Source organism: Meriones unguiculatus, chromosome 2 (assembly GCF_030254825.1).
Source record: "Meriones unguiculatus strain TT.TT164.6M chromosome 2, Bangor_MerUng_6.1, whole genome shotgun sequence".
In the NCBI taxonomy this organism is placed as follows: domain Eukaryota; kingdom Metazoa; phylum Chordata; class Mammalia; order Rodentia; family Muridae; genus Meriones; species Meriones unguiculatus.
The window spans coordinates 136,253,316-136,267,057 of record NC_083350.1 but is presented as its reverse complement, the minus strand read 5'-3'; the positions used below and the strand labels follow the sequence as shown (position 1 = coordinate 136,267,057).

General features: G+C 43.9%; 1 protein-coding gene across 1 annotated transcript in view; it reads right to left on the bottom strand.

Moving 5' to 3' along the window:
* Window positions 1-8,415: 8,415 nt before the first annotated feature.
* The window catches only part of Nceh1 (neutral cholesterol ester hydrolase 1), a 58,854-nt gene continuing 53,527 nt past the window's right edge, over window positions 8,416-13,742 (bottom strand). The window contains exon 5 of the mRNA XM_021653712.2: window positions 8,416-12,344. Coding sequence (XP_021509387.1) covers window positions 11,727-12,344 — 618 coding nt within the window. The 3' untranslated portion in view covers window positions 8,416-11,726. The remainder of the gene's footprint in view (window positions 12,345-13,742) is intronic.

The window sequence follows — 13,742 nt, the reverse complement described above, 5'->3', positions numbered from 1 at the left end:
ATGTTCCCAGTGGTTTACAGCAATCTTTCTCTATTAGATCATGCCAATTTCAGAACTAGGAAAAAAAAATGAAAGCAACCATGTCATTGGGGCTTAGAGGTCACTTTAATTTGGCCACATAGGACTTCATGTGCTGTTTGGGTCACAAATTTATTATGGCCCCAGTGAAAAGAACAGATGATGACCATGAGGGCAGATAGAACATTGTTCATTACATTATCTTGTAATTCGACTCCTACTCAACAGAACTGGAACAAATAATCCAAGCTTGACTCTGACTGACCTGTCGCAACCCTGGAAATGAATCTTGGGGGCAGAATCATAGAACCCACGTGGGTAATGGGGCCAAACCCAAGGGAAGTCTCAAAGTAAAGAGTCTCGGCTGACGGTAAACTTCATCTCCTGCTTTTTCACTGCTGCCCTCTCTCCCAGGACAACTGTTGGTCCAGGCCTCCTCTTTCTGTGTTCTCTTAACAAGCTCTCTTCTTGTCATTCCTGACTGGCAAAGTCAGCTTATGGAAGGATGGTTTATCTCAGCTCATAGTCCGAGGGTTCTGTCCATCCTGCTGAGGAAGTCAGGCAGTCCGGGACAGCGTGAGGAGTGCTGGTGCTCACCGCTCTTGTGCTTGTAGTCCTTTGGGGACCCCAGACCACAGGACTGTGCTGCCTTCCTGCAAGGTTTGTTTTCCAACTCAACCAACCTAGTCTAAAAAGATGCACGGGGGTCTGTCTTCTAGGTGATCTAGATTCCGCCCAACTGATAATATTAACCATCATTTTACAGTCCACAGTTGTTCCCTGTCTGTCACTGAGGGAAGTCAGGGCAAGAACTGGAGGAAAGACGATCATTGGTTTGCTCCTTCTAGCTGGCTCAGTGTGCTTCCTTATACAGGCCAGGACCAGCTGCCCAGGGATGACATCACCCACGGTGAGCTGGGTTCTCCCATATTAATTACTAATAAAAAAATGTATCACAGACTTGCATGTAGCAAGTAGCAAACCTAGCAAAGTGTTCCTTCTTCCGATGTCTGGTAGTAAGTAGGAAAGTTGTCACTTTATACTAATAGTTGAAGAAGAGTAATGAGCTTAAAAGTCAAGTAATTCAGGCTGCAAGATGGTTTAGTAAGCAAAGACACATGCCACACTGGCCTGATCCAATCCCTGGAACCCACATAAAGGCTGAAGAAGAGAACCAACTCCATAAAGTTGTCTTCTGACCTAAACACACACAAACACGCACGCACACACAGAAAACACAAACACATACACACCCCTTACATCCTATACATGTACACACGCATATGCAAGAATAATACATTTTAAGCTATTTAAATCTACCATTCCTCTCAGATGCATTAAAGTTGTCCCTGCGGAATTTTGCTGGCTGACCAGCCGTCTGGACTTTCAAAGGCCGCACAGCCTCGCTTCACTTGTTATTTTCAGAGGTGGTGTCTTCACATCTAAGGAAGCACAACGCCATGCAAGAGGCCTGTCAACAGCACAAGAGAACCACGGAGGCCCTGTTATTTCCCACTGGAATGAATAGGCCTTCAAAACACAGAACACCATTTTCCTCCGAGAGGATAACAAATATATCTACCTTGGATTAAAAACATGGAAATAATAAAAAGTGTAAACAGCCGAAACCCTCTGGTGAGCAGAGGGATGAGTCATGTTTTAACAAAGGATCAGTGTGAGTTCCATTTTGTTTGTTTGGAAAACTCATTTTCTTTCAGGTACTCGGGAGAATTTAAAATTTTTTCTCTACTGCAGAAAACATACCCAATTTAATTTATTCTGTGACAAAATGCAGCATGGTTTCTTATTCATCTTTTATAAATAAGAGAAAACTACTGGGAAATGTTTTCTTTTCAATTAAAAAAAAAAAAAAGCCTGCGTATGAGGTGGTTAACATCACTGGCTTTCACGGGCGCCCTCTGCTGGACACTTTTTAATTTTAAAACAGCTGTTACAGGCTTCAGTGGTTTGCTTGTTTCTTTGTTTTAAAAAAAAAAATAAGATTTAGGGAACTAGGTAAGAAAAATCTGCAAAAAAAAAAAAATTCCATAAACCAAGAATGTTAAAACATAGCCTAAAACTACAGCAGCCACTGGGAGGCTCCAGCAGGGACTTACGGTATGCCCCTGGGCTTTTGAGGCTTCCGGTGAGTCCCAGGCTAGCCTGAGCTATAGCACCGCGAACTTGGGTTAGGATGGGATATGAAGTGAAACCCTGTCTTTAGCAACAGCAACACGGGGAGAGGAGGGACTTGGCCAGTTGGCTGAGCACCTGCCGCGCATAGAGGAAGCACCAGCACTGCATGAACCTGGCACAGTGGCACACACCCGGGACCCCAGCACGGGGGAGGGAGAGGAGGGAAGAAGTTCAGGGTGATCTTCAGCTACACAGTGAGATCGCAAGCAACCTAAAATATATAAATACCTATTAAAATTTCTTCTTCTTCTTTTTAATTTCTTTTTTTTATTAATTACAGTTTATTCACTTTGTATCCCCCCCTCTACCTCCCCCCCTCCCAACCTCACCCTCCCTCTTCCCCACCTGTGTCCCTCTCCCAGTCCACTGAAAAGGGAGGTCCTCCTCCCCTTCCCTCTGATCCTAGTCTATCAGGTCTCATCAGGAGTGGCTGCATTGTCTTCTTCTGTGGCCTGCTCCCCCCTAGGGGGAGGTGATCAAAGATCAGGCCAATCAGTTCATGTCAGAGACAGTCCCTGTCCCCATTACTATGGAGGTCACTTGAATACTGAACTGCCATAGGCTACCTCTGTGCAGGAGTACCAGGCCATCTCCATGAGTGGTCCTTGGCTGGAGTATCAGTTTCAAAAAAGACCCCTGTGTCCAGACTTTTAGGCTCTGTTGCTCTCCTTGTGGAGCTCCTGTCCTTTCCAGGTCTTACTATCTCCCACTTCTTTCATAAGATTCCATGCACTTTGCAAAGTTTGGCTATGAGTCTCCACATCTGCCTTGATACCCTGCGGGGTAGAGCCTTTCAGAGGCCCTCTGTGGTAGGCTCCTGTCCTGTTCCCTGTTTTCTCCCTCCTCCGATGTCCATTCTCTTTGCCTTTCTGAATGTGGATTGAGCATCTTAGCCAGAGTCCTCCTTCCTGATTAGCTTCCTTAGGTGTACATATTTTAGTATGTTTATCCTATATTATTATGTCTAGTATCCATTTATGAGTGAATATATACCCTGTGCATCTTTCTGCTTCTGATATACCTCACTCAGGATGATCTTTCCAGTTCCCTCCATTTACCTGCAAATTTCATGGTTTCCTTGTTTTTTATTGCTGAGTAGTATTCCATTGTGTAAATGTACCACAATTTCTGTATCCATTCCTCAACTGAGGTGCATCTGGGCTGTTTACAGCTTCTGGCTATTACAAATAAAGCTGCTACAAACATAGTTGAGCAGATGTCCTTGAATTAATTTGTTTGGGTTTTTTTTTTTGGGGGGGGGTTGGTTTTTGGAGACAGGGTGGCTCTGCGTAGCCTTGGCTCAAACAAGACTATATGGAACAGGTGAGGATGAGACGTTAGACCAAGGAACACTGCCCTGTGGAAGACACAGGCTCGCCCCACAGAGCGGATGAGTGTGTGGATCTGAACCTCCTCGCATGCTGTAAGATTTATCACAGAGCTTACATCCCTCGTGCTCATGAGTCTTTCTGAGGGATGTTGTCAGCTCATGTCAGACCAAGAGGCTGGTGCTCTGAGGGACTGGGATGTAGCTCAGAAGTCTGGTACTTGCCAAGGATGCATGAAGCTGACCCCAACTCTGCGAAGAGGAAGCAGCTGATTTGTTTTAAATACACAAAAGTCAGTATTTTTATTTTTTATAAAATATCTGTGTTTTGTAGATAAGTCTCTTCTCTTTTTCTTTTTCAGCAGAGCCTCACATTACCCAAACTGGCTTTAAACTTGTTATGTAGCCAAGGATGACGGTTTATATCTGATCCTCTCATCGCCCTGCCTCAACTGTATTTGACACTAACTTGTTACTTCTAGGAGAAACCCAGAAAATGATTATATAAAGCTTACAAAATGAGTAAGTCACGGCGAGTTTTTTTTTTTTTTAAGTCTGTTGTGTTAAACTGGGCATGATGACACACAACTGTAATCCCGGCCCTGAGGAGATGGAGGAAGAAGGACTAAGAAGTTCAAGGCCATCCTCAGCCACAAAGCAAGATCGAGGCTAGCCTGGGCTACGTGAGACCGTGTCTCGGAAAATAAACAAAGTCTGCTATATGTTCTAAGCACCAATGAGATTGAAATGACCAAAAAGTTCCCTGCTCACACAGAACCTACACAGGGGGGAAAAATGAGCATGCAAATGAATAGACTATTTCAAACCAAGGAGAGAGAAAACAACAGGAAGCAGAACCCAGGAACAAAAAGGAGAAGCTAAAGGCGAGGGTGAGAAGGAACTTGGGTGGGCATCTGGCAGAGGAGGGGCTTCTCAGAGGAGGGAACGTTTCGTCTGAAGTGTCCACGGTAAGCCAGCCATGAAAAACACTCCAAAATACGCCGATGGTGTCACCGGCATGCCTTAAGGTCCGATGAGACAAAATTACGCGTTGAGCACACGGTTGAATGTGACATGGACATTTGATCAAAATAACATTTTCAGTCTTTGAAACTGGGTAACCCTGACAGTAAAAGCAATATCCTAGATGATTAAATAGTGGCTCCACCAGGAAACATAAAGTACTGCTGGAGGAGGATGGTTATAAAAAGAGAATGAAGACAGAATTAGGGGCTGGCAAGATGGTGCAGTGGGTAAACAGTGTCTGTCATCAAACCTCACGGTCCAGGTTTGGGGGTCACATGGTGGAAGGAGAGGACAGACTCCCGAAGGACATCCTGTGTCCTCCACATATGTGCCATGGTGTGATAGAGACTAAAACTACACAAAATGAATTTTTAAAATTTAAACATAAAAATAATTTAAAACAATATTAAGATAGACAGTTTGGAAGACAGTGGCAGAGACTTGCAAACATGTACAGGCCCTGGGTTTTAGGCCTAGCAATTGAAAACGAAAGCAGAAACCTCCTCACTCAGGTTGCATGTAAAAGTCCCAAAGAAAAACAGAGCTATTGTGGAATCCTAATTTTATGCTGTTTTTGTTTTTGCTTATTTTGAGAAAGGGTCTAATGTACGCCAGGCTGACCTCAAACTCCCTATGCATGGTCAAGGATGACCCTGAATTTCCAGTCATCCTGCCGGGATCTCCCACGGCTGAGGATACAGGCAGGTTCCACCATGCTGGGTTCATGTGTTTACGGTGGTGCTGGGGAATAAGTCCAGGGCTTTGAGTGCCATCAGACAGGCACTGTGTCCGTTCCCTAACATCACTCCCGCCCAACTGGTGGCTATCCAGCAAAAAAGACCACACAACAGGAGTTTTAGTAGAGGGGATGAAAATAACTACACATTAACCAGAAAGCCTAATTTGTCCATGTGTATGTGTATGGGCCTCACTGTATCTGTGTCAAGGTATCAAACCCATAATCCTCTTGCCTTACCCCTGCACAGTGAGTGCTAGCACTACAGGAATGTGTCAAGTCTTATGTGACCATTTGATAGTTACGGTTTTATTGCAGTGAAGAGACACCATAACAATGGGAACTCTTCCTCCTCCTCCTCCTCCTTCTGCTGAATTTTTGAGACAGGGTTTCTCTGTATAGCCCTGGCTGTCCTGGAACTCAATTTGTAGACTAAGCTGGCCTCAGATATAAGCCTGCCTCTGCCTCCCCACTGGTGAGATTAAAAGTCATGCACCATCACACCTTGTTTACAGCAACTCTTATAAAGGAAAACATTTAATTTGGACTGGTTTACAGGTTCAGATATTTAGCCCATTATTATTATGGTAGTATGCAGGAAGATGTGGTGATAGAGGAGCTCAGAGGTCTGCATCTGGATCCACAGGCAGCAGGCAGTAAAACAGCTTGAGCTTCTGAGACCTCAAAGCCCACTTCCACAGTGACATACTTCCTCCAACAAAGCTACACCTAGTCCAACAAGGAACTTCTGAATAGTGGCATTCCCAGTGAACCCAGTATTCAAACACATGAGTCTAAGGGGACTATTCCTACTCAAACCACCACAGATACCAATATAGACAATTCAGTCCACAGAAAAAGCTTTGTAAATTCCTATATTTGCTGTGGTTTGAGTAAAAATGATCTCCATAAACTCATATATTTGGTCACCAGGGAGGGGCACTATTTGAAAAGATTAGAAGGATCAAGAGGTGTGCCCTTGTGAAAGAAGTGTGTCAGCGGGGGTGGGCTTGGAGGTTTCAAAGGCCCTTGCTAAACCCAGAGTCTTTCTGTCTCCCTGTCTCTGCCTATGAATCAGAATATAGCTCCCAGCTTCTACTCCAGCACCTGCTTGCATGTAGCCATGCTCCCCACCATGATAATGGAATAAACCTCTGAAACTGCAAGCAAGCTCCAAATCAAATATTTTATCTTGAAACGGTTGACCTGTTCATGGTGTTTCTTCACGGCAACAGAACAATGACTAAAACAGAAGTGGGTACCAGAAGTGGGGTCTTTTATTGTGGCATGCCTGACCATGCTGTTTGCTTCAGAAATACGGATTTTGGGACTTTGAACTAGAAAAGCAGTTAAACACTTTAAGTTGAGGCTTGCTTGGCCATCCTAACAGGAGCGTGGAAAGCAGTGTGGTGTTGAGAGAAATGTAGATGTTATGACTTCCCAGCTCAAGAGGTTTCAGAGGGGAAGAATATTAGTAATTAGCTTGGGAGGAGTTATTCTTGTGATATTTTGAGAATGTGGCTTTTTGTCCTTGTCAAAAAAAAAAAAAAAAATCTGCCTGAGGCTAAGTCAGAGAGTTTTCGATCAGCAACATTAGCAGAGGAGATTTCAAGACACTCTAGTATTCATTATGTCATGTGGTTATTAGTAGCCAGTCTTATGCAGTTCTATAACGAAAAGGAGACAGACAGACAAAGAGAAATACAAAATGTACAGTTTGAGAAAAGGAGTCCCAGAAATACAATAAAGCTAAGTCCAGCGGGCGAGGAGAAAGGGAGGTTTAAAGAAAAGCCTGATGCTAAACGCAACAAAGGGGGTGGAGACCTCAGGAAAGACAGCACCCAGCCAAGCTTCCAACATGTGAAAAGGAATTAAAGGAAAGCCTAGGTAGTGAGAGACAGAAAGCTGGTGCAGATGTAATTGAACAAGACGGCCACGTTCCAACCTCAGCAAACAGCAGAACTTGGCAGCGTCAGCCACATGGTTCTGGCTTTACAGTCAAGGATAGGAGAAAGAGAATGTGGGATCTCCCTCTGCAGCTAAGGAAAGCCACTGAGGCCAGGCGTGTGTCGTTGGTATCTCTGCATGGAGGCCCAGAGAGATCACTGTGGGAAGCTATGAAGGTGAAGACTGGATTTCACTGGTGAAATCTCCCAAAAAGGTTGGGAGATGCCAGACTCATGGGATACATGCCAAGAAAAGTTGCTAACAGGACGTGAAATCAGCCCAAGAGAAAGAAGTGTCTTGTAGTCAACAAATACGAAAGGAGTTGGAGATCTGAAGAGCATTGACATCAGGCACAGAGATGCACTATTTGGAGATTGCCCTGCTGGGTTTCGGTCTTGCTTTGGCATTTCCTCACTATTTTTCCCTTTCCTCACTTTTGAAATGATAATGTATATCCTGTGCCATTATAGTTGGAAGTATGTGATCTGCTTTTTTATTTTAATTTGATAGGAGGCTTCAGTTATGAGTCTCAGAAGAGACTTTGGACTTTGAAACTGTGTTGAGGCTGATGGGTTATGGGGTGTGATGCTGGACTGAACGCATTCTCACATTATGAAATGGCGGCAAACCTAAGGGGGCCAGAGAGTGGGATGTGGCGCTTCCTGCCACGCTGATAATGAACAAACCCTCTGAAAACAGGAAAGCAAGCCCCCAGTTAAATATTTTTGTCTTTTAATAGTTGCCTTGGCCATGGCTCTGCACAGCAACAGAACAGTGACAAAGACAATACTGACATGAACTTAGCATGATAAATTCCTAAGATTAATAGGAGTACAAGATGAAACGGGATAACGAGAGTCAGCTTGAGAACTTGTTTGCCCTGTCGCTACTTCTCTGGCTGAGATCGCTCAAGGCCACATTTTTCTAATGTCAGCACTGAGGACCAACATGGGACATGACAGCCTGTCCATGACAGGCTTCTTTTGGACAGGGAAATGAGTGTCATCAGGAAGGCCACAGACTCACATGTCTGTGACAAAAAAAGACAGAGTTAGTCTAGGGGAGAAGATCTGGGCTGTAACCTGGATTAAAAAAAAAAAAAAATGGGGTCAGTGGCTCCCGTTGGAACCAGGCAGGGCAGGCAGTGGAAGGAACAGAGGCATGCTTCCAGATGGACCCATTTTATTTCCAAACAAGATTCCAACATAAACAAACTTCCCCCGTACCATACTGGATTTTCACTCTATAAAATGCATTTGTTCCTAAAACTCTTCATAAAATCTGCCTTTCCCTTTGCAGTGGGAAACTGGCAACACATCAAAGATTAAAAGGTCATGCACAAAATATTTCATTCACATCATTATACAAGTCTTTGAGTCTTCACAAATGAACATGAAAACACCAAGATGAGTCATGCTTCCCAGTGCTTTGCAGCAAGCACCTCAAGTACTTCCTTCAGTATTCCAAACCTTTTCACAAAACAGGAAGATGAAACCAAGCTGTTCTATACCGGAAAAAAGAACAGTTTGAAGAGCATAACACACCAAAGAATAACACCCCAAAGAACAGCGAAACTCAAGTATTTCATTAGATGCAGTGGTAGCCCGTGTCCCCTTCATTCTCTTTTCACCTTTGAGAGAGCTTCCATCATCTGCCATCATTTACTGTCTGTGATGTCCGTAGAATTTGGCTCATAGTTTGGGAAGAAAAATACCATTTTAAGGAACTCTTTGAACAATTACATTTTCCTCTTTCTTAGAGGTAGATAAATCCAAAATATTATTTCACACCTTTAAATGGTGTAGAAGAGGACAGTAATGGAGCTTCCGGTATAACTCAGGGGCAAAGCACTTGCCAAGCATGTAAGTCCCTGGCTTCCATGCCCAGCACCTTGAGACGATGGCTGTCACTCAAATAAGGACTAAAATATCCGGTTTTAAAACACCCTGTGGTCGGATGCAGTGGCGCACACCTGTAATCCCAATGCTCCCGGAGGCAGAGGCAAGTGGATCTCTGTGAGTTTGAGACCAGCCTGTTCTACAAAATGAGTCCAGGATAGCCAAGGCTACACAGAGAAACCTTGTTAAAAAAAAAAAATTTAAAAACACCCTGTGATTGTTTTTTCCCTCCATAACCTCAGTTGAAGATGAGCATCAATTTATATCCTAAATGTGAACAATAGTAACCCTGTGGAGGCACTAATGCTATGTGGCCAATAAAAAAAAAAAAAAAAAAAAAAAAAAAAACTATAAGTAAAATCAGTCTTCAGAGATGAGTAGATTAGTGTAGACGGAATTATGAGCTACCAAAAATTACCCTACAGAGGGATGCTACTGGAAGAGACCTCAAAGATCAGGCAATTCTGCTCTCAGATTTTAGACAAAAGGGAGACCAGTAACAGTGACTTGGTCACACCAGCAAGGTAGCCTGAACAATTCTTTTCATATGCAGACAGCAGACACAAACACACATACATTGTTACATTTGTCTTCTACATAAAGAGTCTAGTAGCTTTACGATAGATGAAAAAGTCAGTATCCAAGTTTTCATTTGTTGTCTCGTTGCTGGAAACGAGAAACACTCATCCTTCCTGGCCCAGAAAGATCCTGCTCTCTTCAGGATGCACTGGACCGTGACCCAGCTGAGTGTTCTCTGTACAACTCCTAAATGAAGCATAGATTATCAGCAGAAGTTGGGGGTGACAGGAAGGAGGGCAGGGTGCTCGGAGCATATCTAATCTGGAGTCCCCTATCATGCTCAAGATGCCCAAACTGGCAGTGAAAACCTTTTATTAAGATAAGGCTGGGCAGTTATAACTTTTAGACCAGAATGGAAGGAGAAACAAAGGAGTGGGCAGTGTTGGCATCTGCCCTCCACTCAGAGGGATTCCCCTGGGGCTCCCTCTGGCCACTGTGGGCAGAGATGCAAGTGTGTCTTCCCTAAGCTATTACACTCTAGGTTGGGTATCCCTCATCTGAAGAGCTTGGAACCAGTGTTTCAGGAGTTCTGATTTCTCTAGACTTTGGGACAGTTGCACACACATAATAAAATATCTCTCGAATGGGACCCAAATCTAATTGAGACATTCATTTGTGCTTTTTATCTACGTAGCCTGAGGGTAACTTCATACCACTGCTTTAAAATTTTTATACACAGGATAAATGTTCATGGCCTGGAATTTTCCACTTGCCCCATCAGAACAGACTCAAAATTCTAGCTTTTTGGAATCGTTCAGATTTGGATTAGGGGATGGCCAACCAGCATAACCTGGGTAACTGTACAAGGTAAAAAGTTTCTAATTATTTTAATTTGCATATGCATATAAATATCAAAGTATTTGATCCTTACATGTGGTACTACTGTTATTAAGCATATCCTCACAAAATTACATGTGCATATAACTCTATGATAGTTTCTTTTAAAAATATCTTCTATCTTAAAATTTTTATAATGTCTTTCAGAAAACCCTGTTTAGCTATATATTAGCACTTAATAACTTAAAAAATAAACAATACACTCTACCAAAATAGTCCCATTTTCAGCTACAAATGAAAGAGTCCAGTTTTCAAGAATGCACTAGCCCTCCTTCCAAAAATGGACAAGACTTTCTAAAGGTATTTCTCATAATCTTAAGCTATTAATAAGCATAATTTATTCCCTTACTATCCCAAATATATACATACCACTCTTAGTGTTTTATGCCAGGAGTACTCTTAAGTAACAATAGGCTGTTATTTTTCTATCTTTACCTATTTCCTAATAGGAAACTTACTCTACATTTAAATAAGTTTGTTCCCAAAAGATTTACCCAAGGGAATATCCAGTACACGTTTTCTTAGAATAGAAATAGAAAGTAGCTTTCAGCCCCACTGAATTTAGAGCATTTAGCTCATAAGATTAACACTCTTGAGGAAGATGAGCTTTTGGGACGAAATCTGTCTTGCTAGAGATACTGTCAAAATTCCCACAGGAAACAGAACCATCCTGGAAGGCAGAGGACAGGCAGTCCCAAGGGCTGGCCTCCAAGGGTCCCCAAGACCCAGCTCTGCAGCCACGTCATCCTGAGCAAACTGAAGAAAAGCTCGTGATTTTTGTTTGTTTGTTTGTTTGTTTGTTTTCTTTTCTTTTGTTCTAGGTTGCTTAGGTTCACTACCTCATCCACAGCTGGGAAAACAGCTTCCGGAAAGAACACAATAGGGGCAGGACCTACGGCTATTTCTAGCTCCTCAAACTGCAGCCACCTGTAGCCACTTCCGCTACAGAAGAGCAGAGAAAATGACCCATGTGGGAAACCACGTTCAGATGGTCTTAAAAGTGTTAGCCAAAGTCACTTTTCAAACGCGGATTACTGTGAGATCTGTAGGGTCCACTACTAATGAGAAACAGGGAGAAGGTGCAGGGTGATTGAAAAGTGCGGGTCTTCCCAAAGCAAACGGAGGAGTTCAACAGCTCCGTGCATCTCAGGAGATGACCCCGTTACAGGTTTTGATCCAGCCATTTGATGTAACTATTCCTAGTCCGGATTCCCACGGAGAAGTTGGTTGGCCAGCTTGTAAAAATCATGCAGCCGTGGAAGCCGTCCTCGAAGTGGTCCAAGGTCACGTTCACACCTACACTCTCCAAGCGCTTGGCGTACATGATGCCATCATCCCGCAGGACATCGTGCTCGCACGTGAGGATGTAGGTCTTCGGGAGGGCCTGAAGCACTTCCTCGTCTGCGATGAGGGGCGACGACGTGGGCTCCAGCAGCTGAGGGATCTCCCGGACGATCCTGGCGTCCCCTGTGGTCTGTAGGACCGGCTTGTAGTTCTTTCTGATGGACGGGGGCAATAGGGACGTCCAGTTGAGGCGGGCCCTGAGGGCGGTAGCCCTTTCCACATCAAGTGAGGTGTGATTGTTCACGATCATTGCCTCCACAAAGTCGTAGTCGCCCTTGAAGTAATCTACCCAGTACGTGACCATGACGTGGCGCGGCAGAATGGGCGCGTTCACGCTCTGCTGATAAGAGGGTGTGTTGAAGTCCAGAGCCTGGAGGACTGGGTAGATCAACGCTTGCAGTTTGATCTTATTTTTCAGGCTTTCAACGTAAGTAAACTAGAATAGAAGAAACATATTATTTCATTTTGCATGGATCCTTTTACAGAATGCTTTAAATAAATGAACTTTCTTTTCCCCCAGAATTAAGTAGAGCAGTCAGCATCAGCATGGCCTGCCAAGCTGATGGACAATTCCTAAGGAGTATTACTGTTTGTGACTCGTAGTTTCGAATGAATTCAGTTATGTGACCTCTGACGAGGCTCTCCAAACCCCCAATGACACTCAACTTCTATCTTTTCATATCTATACACCTTGTTGCATGTTACCTGTGAGTAAACTGTGGGCCTTATTTACTTTTTTGTTCCCTTTACGATGACAAATAACTACGGCCTCTGGAAGAGGAAAAAAGTCACAAATCTTCCTGCTCTAGAGGCTAGAAACAGTGAATGAAGGAATGGAGGGACTTCAGGGTTTGTAAGTGCTCAGTGACAAGCTGGGCCCTTCGTCTCTAGCCTGGCACAGTGAGTTTACGCCAGCAAGCCATGAGCGCATGCCCAGAGTGAGTTTACACCAGCAAGCCATGAGCGCATGCCCAGACTGAGCTTGAAGCGGAAGGGAAATAACTCCCTGTCCCAGCGACCTCAGCTCACCTATGACTCTCCACAGGGGTACTATATTGCCCCATTTTGTGTTCTAGCACTTAAAATCTGACATGTGGATGCTGCGTATAGAAAGGAGATGGTCTGTTTCACAGCAACTGAACAACCCTCACGTTAGAACCCCATCTCCTGGCAAGAACTGTGTGCGTATCATCTCCCGCAGTCCTCGCAACAGTCCTGCAGTGTGATGATGACATTACCCTCACATTACCGAGGCTCATAAAGCAAAGGGATTTAGCCATGGACTTATTTATACCTCTCCAAGGTGGAGCCAAAATTCTGTGTATCTTTGAAGCCTATGAGCCAGGAATGGTGGTATGCACCTACAACCCCAGCACTCCAGATGGCTAAGCCAATAAGATCAGAAGTTCTAGGCCAGCCTTTGATACAGAGCAATATAAACTGGGAGTGATGGCATATGCCTATAATCCCAACAGAAGGACCAAAGGTTCAAGGTCACCCTAAATCACAGCGAGTTTTGAGCCTAACCAGGGCTACATGACATCCTATCTCAATCAAATAATAATAAATAAATCTGAAAAAATGGCTTAGTATTTTAACTTCTCGTAAAGCTCTTAAGAAAACAACCGTAGGAAATGAAATTTAATATCCAACAACCCCACTTTGCAAGTCAAACGGTATGAGGCAGGTGAGGCTATTTAGGGTCCACGCTATTCAGTATCATCTTCCTGAGCAGCAGCAGCCTTTGCAGAGACAACCCTCAGTGGCCACTTCAAAAAGCCCTGTGAGAAAGCGCTCCGGACAGTCATATGAGGGCGCCTGCTAACATGGTGGG